The sequence below is a fragment of the Ostrinia furnacalis genome, unplaced genomic scaffold, assembly GCF_004193835.3.
Source record: "Ostrinia furnacalis isolate ACB-3 unplaced genomic scaffold, ASM419383v2 OfSCF3919, whole genome shotgun sequence".
Classification (NCBI taxonomy): Eukaryota; Metazoa; Arthropoda; class Insecta; order Lepidoptera; family Crambidae; genus Ostrinia; species Ostrinia furnacalis.
This window is the reverse complement of record NW_021134158.1, coordinates 97,201-106,834: the sequence shown is the minus strand read 5'-3', so window position 1 is coordinate 106,834 and position 9,634 is coordinate 97,201. Positions and strand designations below refer to the sequence as shown.

The window sequence follows — 9,634 nt, the reverse complement described above, 5'->3', positions numbered from 1 at the left end:
CAAAGGTCTGAACGAGGGAGATGTCACTAAAAGCAACACTGTGTGATGAGATGCAAGATGCTACGTAACAGAACCCTTTTTTTGCAACTGTTGGACAGTTTTTTAGCACTTATTGGTACGCTGAAAATTTTAACTATGAGATTTTTTCAGATCTTTTGTGACTGAAGTCGTGGATGTTTATTTAAAAAGTGCTTCAAAAACGTGATAAATCAATCACTGAATCAGTCACCACGGTAAACTAATGCTGACAGTAACACACAAAATGTCACCCATGACATTCTAAAATCGGTTTCGTTTGACAACTTGTAGTTCTTGCATTATTCCTTGTGGGATAGAGGTAACTGAGGATACGAATTTGTAACGAGATGAAACACGAGCTAGAGCGAGCTTTAAAGTTATAGTGACAATATAACGCCCGTATTCACAAACATTACTATGAGTTTTAAATAAACAACCTGAAAAATCGAACTGCCTAAGGTGGGACTCAAACCCACGACCTTCCGCTTACCGGGCGACTGCTCTTCCAACTGAGCTACTTAGACACTGGATGAACTTGTCGAAATATTGTTTGAGAAGCGACTCTATTCGCTAAGAAATTTTAATTATTATGAGGTCTCACAGTGCGCGTGGGCGCACAGGGTGACACACGAACCAATCACAGAGCTCTATTCAACGTTGCGCGTTCGATTTGCTGCTTCACTTAAGCAAGCATCGTTTCTGAATACGGGCGTGTCTCTATAAAGTGCAAGTACCTACTTCATAAATAATTACACATTCAATTTTGTGATTTATGTCAGTTTGTTGTAGACAGTGCATTCACTGAGGCGCGGTCATATCAGTTTAGTATTCATAACTAATAAATTCTCTATCAACAGTTAACCCCCTAACTAAGTACCTACTAAGCTAAATGTGCTTTTGTCACGAGTTCACTATAGTTGAGAGGCGGCGGGGGTCGGCCAGTCCTTCACCTTCATATTGTCACTCTTATATTTATTACCTAATATGATTTGAAAATAAAGTGTAAGTACCTAATCTGATATCACCATGTTCTATGCCTGGATTTTACGGTAAATTAGAACACAAACAAGGTCAGGTGAAATTTTTTGCTCAACAACACAACGCTTTCAAGCGCGAACACTATTTTCCTTGCAACGCTTACCTTCTATTAACTACAAAATTTTACCAGCTTTTGAAACTGGCATTATTAAACATAATTTCAGGTAAACACTCCTGTACTCGCTATGGTGCAATAGTATTTGAGTATTTTTTACGCACTACATAACAACAGAACTTACCTTAAATATTTTTAAAACAACTTGAAAAAATCGAACTACCTAAGGTGGGAATCGAACCTACTTACTACTCTTTACGAGAGAGCTGTCATAATATTATGAATTCATAATTTTATACAGAACTAGCTGACCCGGCGAACTTTGTTCCGCCTTAATGGCAATAAATAAGCAGACTTTTTTTTTATTTCGAACGGGATAAAAAGTATCCTATGTCCTTCTCCTGGCTCTAAACTACCTCCCTGACAATTTTCAGCTAAATCGGTTCAGCTGTTCTTGAGTTATAAGTGGAGTAACTAACACGACTTTCTTTTATATATATAGATTAATTTAATGCTATAAAGTTGACGTCATTTGTTTTCTCTTAACTCTTTACAATTAATTGAAAACCATCTTTTATATACCTAAGTTGTCTGTGTAGCATACGCTGAATTATTGCGGTACGAAATGATAGGACAAATGGAGAGTAGTGTTCAGTAGATAACTGAACTTTGCAGTGAACAATGAAGAATGATCTGATAAAGAAGCCCTTTCTTTGGTACAGTTGACATAAGACTTAAAATAGCATGCCTTTTGTTGCAAAATAATACGTAATTTACAACTACATAAGGCCCGGTTTCCACCGAGGCGGAGCGGAGAGGAATAGAGCGAGAAGTGTTGGGTCATCAAATTTTTATATAGAACTAGCTTTCCGCCCGCGGCTTCGCCCGCGTGGACTACATTATAAAGCCTATTTAAACCTCACGGAGCCCGAGACCTTTCCAACGAATGCAAAACCGTGAAAATCGGTTCGTGCGTTCTGGAGCTATAGCGTCAAGAAGGAAGACCCGACTTATTTTTATATAGTAGATTTGACAGCAGCGGCGGCACGGCGCTAAGCGGAGCTGTGCGGAGCGGAGAAGAGAATTGGAAATAATGAAATCTGATTGGTTATTGAAAACACTTCTACGCTCTGCTCCGCTCCACCTCGGTGGAAATCGGACCAAAGATTCCATAGCGCTTACCTACTTTGATTATGACGTCATCCTACGTCAAATATTTTGTTTCAACAATGCTGTTACACTGTGACCTAGTTAATCTGTGCTTTAATCATAAATGTAAGCTTTAATTTAACTATGCACATTTCAGACGAAAGACATTGTAAACAAGTTTAACACACTTCAAACTTTTACCTTCCATTATGAGATTCGGAACATTAGCGAGAATAAACATACGGACACTTCGGATGTTAAGCAAATTTTTAAGGCTGAGTTTTTTTTAAGCCACCTAACTTTTACCGTGACAATAATGATAACCGGAGTATTTGGTATGGATTTTGACAGATTTTTAACCTTTCTTAAACACAAAGTAAGATGGTTCAACCCAGCCTACTTCATCTTCTTAGACTTTAATCGTGTACCTACCAAAAATACTACTTACCTATGCAATTAGATTTTGTTCATCTCTTTAAACTGCATCCATGGTAGCCTAGAATCTTGCTTTTTCGAATCAAAGTCAATTTAATTTCGTTCTGTGTTTCAGCCAAAGGACGTCCACAGCTGGACACAATTCTCTTCCAAGAATTTTTATTTTATTTTTAATTTCCACAACGACTGTTCCTGCTCTGGCCGCATCCAGGTACTTCCTGCGACCTTGTTTTTATGCAGGACAAGGCAGCTATTTGCTCTCACCTTGAAAAGGCCCGGATGTGTTCAGGAAAGACAGCAGCAGGCAGCGAATTCAAGTCCCTAGCTGTACAACTGGTAGAACTTACGATCATCAATAAAAGCTTCATTTAAGAAGCTTAAAGATTGCTCTAAAAGTAATCGAGTCAGAAGTCCAGAACAACAAAAAATCGAAGCAGCCATCATGACATTGTTCGTTTAAGCCAAATGACGACTACTGCACTGGACAAAGACTCCCCCAAGGATTTACATTTCCATTTCCATTGGCATTACAACAACTATTATGGAATCACTGTTAATTGCGTATCATGTCAGTATTCCGCGGACAGCGTCTATTTGCGCGATTATTCCGTACGAACTGAATATGCAATCAGCGGCCATCAGCGCTGGGACGCGCGTGACTGTGTCGAGACCTATTTACACGCGTTTACAACACTGCAGTAACATAGAGCCGATTGTGTATTTTGTTCTATAGAAATTAATTGTGTATTTATTGGTATTTTGTTCTATGTTTTAAAGACGATCGTCTGTCCATATTGTGGGTGGACGTCCTATGCTGAGCTAACCGTTACGTTAAGGTTACAATCATACCTACAATCAATTGAGATTTGACTTCTGAGCCGAAACATCAAAGCCGGTTCACCAACTATAGAAAAGGACGTTGTCCAAAAATGCTGTAAGTTAAAGAAAGATCACTGGCCATGATCTGTGAAAACACGAGTTCCCAAATCGAAATACATGAACACGTAAAACCTCCTCTATGAGCGAGTTATAACTGGCAGTGGCGGGATTAAAAAGTGGGAGAATTATGCTTTATGGTAGGTATTCAGCACGCAGTGTACTGCAATTGGATTAAATTTTGATAGTGATCTTACTAATTCTCCCCATTTTAGTCCCTCTTCATTCCTACTACGAGTAAGTATTCTCGATTAACTGAATATCAAATTTTAAGTTTTCTGACAGCGATTTTACTTTTATAGACCAGGCTAAAAGGCATCTAAAAACAAAATCATTTTACATCTTACAGCGTTACGACGCATAATAATACTGAAATATAGTAGCGATTACAGAAAGCGCTTTCAAACGATTGTATCTGCCTGACCGCCTTTTTCCAAAGCAAGAGTATGCTCAGGAAAGGTTATCGCCCATCTAACGATTCAGCAGTATGACGGCGTTGTCTTTACTTAAAGATATTTGTGTGATATTTGAAAATTTCCTCTAGGTGATATTAGATAGGGCACATTTTAGAGTGAGCGGAGGTAACAATTTATAACGAGAACTGCTTACCGTGGATGCATCGTTTTATAAAACGAATATCGTTACGTGTTATTAGCTCAGAAAAATACTAATATTACGTTCTAAAAGTTGCAGATTTTTTGGTTTCACAGCAGTTAACTTTTGTGAATGAACAAATTCATAATGGAAATGAATTATGTAAATTAAATGCTGCTCAAAATATTACAAATATACAGCTTACTCACTTAATTTATTCCTTGTAGAAACTTTATATTATGTATGTTTTTCGTTTCAAAAGTAAAAGTGTTTTTGAAATCACGAATCACGACAATCAGCAAATACTATGTTCTTTAGTAACTTTATTAATTTGTCTTATTACTTAAACTACGCTCATTTCATGTCAGACAAAATTAAGTTTTGATTAAAAGCGGGTTGCATAAGATCAACGGTGAGTCCGCCATACTAAAATGTCATTTCCCAGCTCCAGTTGAGTGAATGGCCTTTTACTGGAATGAGTGAAATAATTAGTTAACAGTTAGCTGCTGGAGCCTTAATAAATCGCAGTGCTGCCCTGCGCTTGGACTGAAATAGTGATGGGATTAATAGATCTGTATCGAAAACTTGTGGCTAGTTTTTGTTAGTTGGTAATTTTAGAACCTTTAGGAGGACAGGTAAAAAAGGAAGAAAGAAAGGTCATCGCAGACATCTAACTCAAAACGAGGTTGAGGTTGTAAATTGGCTTTATTGTTTCTGTATTATTCAATTATAATACCTATTAGACGTGCCAATCGGACCAATATATCTTATATCTGAAGGTGCCGTCCAAAGTAAATTATTATTTATTCTTCTCAGCGACACTATTTCCAAGCAAAAAAATAGGCCTTCGATATGATTGAAAAACAATGTAAAAAAGATAAGTGAATGTTGTCGAAGATAGTTCATTACGTATCTTTTCACCCACTAGAAAACAATAAACAGAAGTAAGAAAAAGAGTGAAATTGCAAATGCATGTTGCGCCAGGAAAATTAGTAATTTTTCATCTGCATAGTTTCTCACGCATTGTTTATCGACACAATCACATCCGTAACCAGTACAAACTGCGAGTGCATTTGGCGGTGCGCCAGGGTTAGTAAGAAACCTGTGCGTATCGATTGCGCGACCCGACACGTTGGCTTCCAAACATTTGCCAAGAATAAACACAGCAGTTGAGGGTTGACTTTCGATGTTATTTGGGACTCAATGCCACCGTAAGAAATTTGATATAACGTATGCCATTGTGCAAAGTCGACTGCGTATGGATTTTGGAGAGCACGAGTGGGAAGGACAGATTGAAAATATTACGGAGTTTGCTCTTGCTTACGAGTTGAAAATATAAGTAAAGTGTATTCCCGGGAAATTCTCGATCATTTTACTAGATAATAATAAAAAAAAATGTGAAGCTTTTTTTCGGCAGGAGTAGTACGCCCTCCAGCGTGCTCCAGCTAAGTGAAATGACGACTTGCTAAGAGTCGCTAGCAGAAACTGGATGCGGCAACTTAGAGACACGGTAAAATGGCGCGTATGTAAGAGGCCTATGTCCATTGTCCACCGATGGATACGCCGATAATATTGATTATAAAAAAACATCATCATCGTCATCATCATTTCAGCTATAGGACGTCCACTATTGAACAATGCTGCTGTCTCCTCCAATGACTTGCACATCGCACGGTTTGTAGCGGCCTGCATCCAGCGCCTTCCTGCTACCTCAATCAGGTCGTCGTCGGTCCACCTTGTGTTGGAATATATTATGAAATATATTTATGTTTATTATGTGCCGAAATGTATTGGAAAAAATGTAACCTTGCGCCCAGCTTACTTGTAGTGTGGCTGCCAAGTTAAGGCGCACCCGAAGACATTATGGGTCAGAGATTAACCCATTAATCATGCTGTAGGCTCTTACCTACTTACCATGTCACATCTCATACTGCTAAGGTTTTTAACCTTAATTTAATTTTCTTCAAATCTATGTTTAGGTGGTAAATAGGTGCAATTATAAAGACGAAGCATAATAAATAACATCAATATTAGTCACACATTTAATATAAAAATAAAAATTACATTACAATGTCATCGTCCTCTATCATATCGGTGTTATTCAATACAAGCCTTTGAAACTCTTTGTTAAAATAATCAGTTATCATATTCCAAACACTAGCCGAATACCATACGATAATGCCTATTGAGAAAATCAAGCGAAAGAATAAGCCTAACATTGTTAAAACTTTATTTTAAACTCACGTATTTCGTTTAAATAAAGTTCAATTTACTCTAAAATGTGGAGACTTTGATCTTCTAAACTTGTACCGACGTTCAAGATTCTATCAACAAGTAGTCCCAAACATCTACATTCGCAAAACCTACTTTTAGTGCTCATAAAATAGTTGAGACTGTCACCAGCAAGATATATTAGTTCACCGGCTCTCAGTGTTACTGGAGTGAATAAAAATGGACCTTCGTGTATATAGGACAAAGGCGGAATTGATATATTGTCGGATCCTGTAGTCAGTATAAAGTGTCGGGGTCATATATCATCTCTGATATGATCTCGATTGCGGTTTGAACGTGTGGATAGACGATAGTCGTAAGCATTACAATGGTGTTCGCTATGACGAAAAGTTTCATGGTCTCAATGCCGTCGGAAGACCTGAAAAGTAAAATATTACAAGCATTTATACAATTTTACGAACTACAATATATTTAATAATTGATATTTTAAAAATACAGGCTGTTAAAAAACATAACTCTCCTTTTAACAAGTACAGATTTATTAAAAAAGTTATTTTGATCCTCTTAATATGACCGTCATTTTAACACCACATTTCAAGTTACATTTTATATTATTAAAAGTTTTTATAAAATATTTGAGCAGCGACAGATTTTGTAAATGACTTTGGAATTCAAAATATGACTTTGTTAACAATATTAAATCTAGGCTTCTTAAAAATGAAAAGCATTTATCTGAAAACACAATTATATTGTCTGAAAAAAGCAGTTCATTGAGATTCAAGGCTTGTTAAAAGTTTAACGAAAAAAAAGCATTATTGATGTTGACACAATGTTAAAATTTTCTAGAATATCATTCTTCAAATTGAGAAATTTGAATTTTCTTTTGAAATAATTCAGTTGAGTACCTATTCTTGTGGCGGAGTTTTGGGTTGACACTGCACTGTATAAGTCGACACGTCAAGAAGTAGAAGAAGATTGAGTTGAGTAACCTTTTTTCTTTTTTAATCAACAAATAGGTAAGTTCCAAACATTCTAATAATAGTAATTTAATAACATGGTTGATCAAAAATGCAACACTTTTTAATATCGTTGTTTTAATATGCCGGGACTATTCTCACAATAACATGTTGCCCAAACTCTGTATAGTAAGTATAGGACAATAAATACTTGACTGGTTTGCTAAGTAATCAATTGAAGAAAGAATACAAACCTCAGCCATCCTCCAAAGCCTTGATCTTCATCATCCAAGGAGTCAGGTTTGACACCAACTTTATCGGTTTTCTCAGATTCCTTGCTATCAGCCACTTTTGTTGATTTTCTCTTAGATTGTCCACTACTTTGCCTGTTCTTCTTCATAATCTACTGAAACAAATATTAGATATGAAAATTAAATAAACTTGACTATGGGACCATGGGGTCCAAGCGCTCGTTCCTTTTATAAGGAACTGGCAAAGAGGCTCACCGAGGTGACCGGTGATCAAAAGGCTGGCAGCTATTTCGGTCAGAGAATTAGCCTGGCCATTCAACGTGGCAATGCTGCCAGCCTTTTGGGCACCATTCCTGACTGCGGCGCTGGGAGTGAAGTATTTTTTATTTTGTAAATAGTTTGTATCATTAGTAATTTTTAAAATTTAGTTTTAAGTCATTTTAAGTTAATGTATTATTATAAAATTTATTCTTTAACTTGAAAAATACATATTTAGATCTAGAGGCAACTCCTAACCTCAGAAAAAAATTAATAACTATGAAAATTAAAGTTTGAAATTTTATTTTTACGAAACACAAACTGTTTAACTCTCTCAGAAATACACAATACGAGTATCTAGTAGTCATTACATGAAATGTACCTTTTTATTATTTTAAGACTACTTTTATTTCAAGACAAAATGGATGGTGAAAAAATGTATTACGAGTCAAAACAGTCACATTCAATTTGCTGAACAAATGGCAAATTGAGAAAGGTTGCACTCATACTACAAAACGTCAAATTTTTTTGAAAATATCTGAAATACTTCAAAGGTATCTGAATTCAAATAGTTACTTGGTAATTTTTATGCATAACAAGGCAGGTATTTGACCACAATCTCACCTGGTGTTGAGTGGGATGCAGTCTAGGATGGTACGTACATATCTTCCCTGTAAGTGCCTATTCACTCTTATTCACTCTCACCTTGAAATCATTGATGATATCACAAACATTTGAAAAAAAATTACGTCAGTATTGTACAACTATCACAATAATCTACTGTAGCAGAAATGTAGAGCTAGTTTTCTACAAATAATGCTCCTCAAAAATTGCATCAAAAACGTACCTGTTCCGTATACAACCATCGAATTCTTCTACCAAATAAACACTAGCACCTGCTCGGTAATCAAATATTATCTGATCCAATACAACCAGTGTGGTGGACGAAGAAACAAGAGGCACGCGCCTCCCCGTCGAACTAACGTGCTTAACGAACCGCATTCAGAAGCCTCTCAAACGCTGATCGATAGTCTTATACAGGTGTACTATACAGTAGCTTCACGTGATACATGGTTAAAGTATAACCCGATCAAGCTACACTAAAAAAATGTTTGGTTACTGTGTACTACGAACACCGTGGTTATGAGGAACAAAATGTTGTGTAAATTAAGGCGATTAGAGTCCTCAATGACCTTGGGCGTTTGACCTTCACGCCGCGAGCAACACCCGCGTACCCCGCACCAAAAACTCCGATTTGACACCGATCAAAATACACGGGCATAGGTAGATACAGAATAGAAGCTCTTTCTTCATACATTACTGCCTATTATTTTAAACTTAAATTGATGAACCTTAATGTCGGTGTCATTTCTCAGGCCTAAAGGTATTTAATAAAAATAACAAAATCCATGAACATTTTGTACGGGATAAAAATTTATTTTTCGTAAATTTTTTAATGCTTTTGTCGGTTCAGTCGTTCTCGAAATTTGAACAAACCCGACTTTATTACAAGCTTTTATTTAGCTTGCAATTTATGATGTACTTATGTAGGTAATTACATAAATGTTTGTTCGGATGGAATCTTGCAAGCTGAATTAGTTAGACCAACTTCCTGACGACAACTAGGCTAGATGACAAAATTTCAATTATTTGTCCGTCAGACAGATAATTAGAAAATATTAGACTCATATTTTTTATTTTCTTTCATAATT

General features: G+C 36.5%; 1 protein-coding gene and 1 non-coding gene across 3 annotated transcripts; both read right to left on the bottom strand.

Annotated features, from left to right (window-relative positions):
* Nucleotides 1–469: 469 nt before the first annotated feature.
* Nucleotides 470–542, bottom strand: TRNAT-GGU (transfer RNA threonine (anticodon GGU)). The gene has a single exon. It is a non-coding gene; the product is annotated as a tRNA-Thr (tRNA).
* A 5,726-nt stretch (nt 543–6,268) lies between these two features.
* On the bottom strand, nt 6,269–8,887 carry Xport-A (exit protein of rhodopsin and TRP A). Of its 2 annotated transcripts, none has more exons than XM_028312399.1 (3): nt 8,770–8,887; nt 7,668–7,819; nt 6,269–6,875 (listed from the first exon to the last, which is right to left on the bottom strand). In XM_028312399.1, the coding sequence occupies exons 2-3, from the start codon at nt 7,811–7,813 to the stop codon at nt 6,734–6,736; spliced, it is 288 nt and encodes a 95-aa protein (XP_028168200.1). In that variant the 5' UTR covers nt 7,814–7,819; nt 8,770–8,887; the 3' UTR covers nt 6,269–6,733. The 2 variants fall into 2 exon arrangements, with proteins under 2 accessions (XP_028168200.1, XP_028168199.1); XM_028312398.1 differs by having other exon boundaries at nt 7,668–7,816.
* Nucleotides 8,888–9,634: the final 747 nt, after the last annotated feature.

Excerpts from the sequence above, each read along its gene's own strand:
- Xport-A (XM_028312399.1), bottom strand. The coding sequence starts at position 7,813 with ATGAAGAAGAACAGGCAAAGTAGTGGACAATCTAAGAGAAAATCAACA. Across the intron at positions 6,876-7,667 it reads GGCTTTGGAGGATGGCTGAG|GTCTTCCGACGGCATTGAGA; the intron begins GTTTGTATTCTT and ends TTTACTTTTCAG.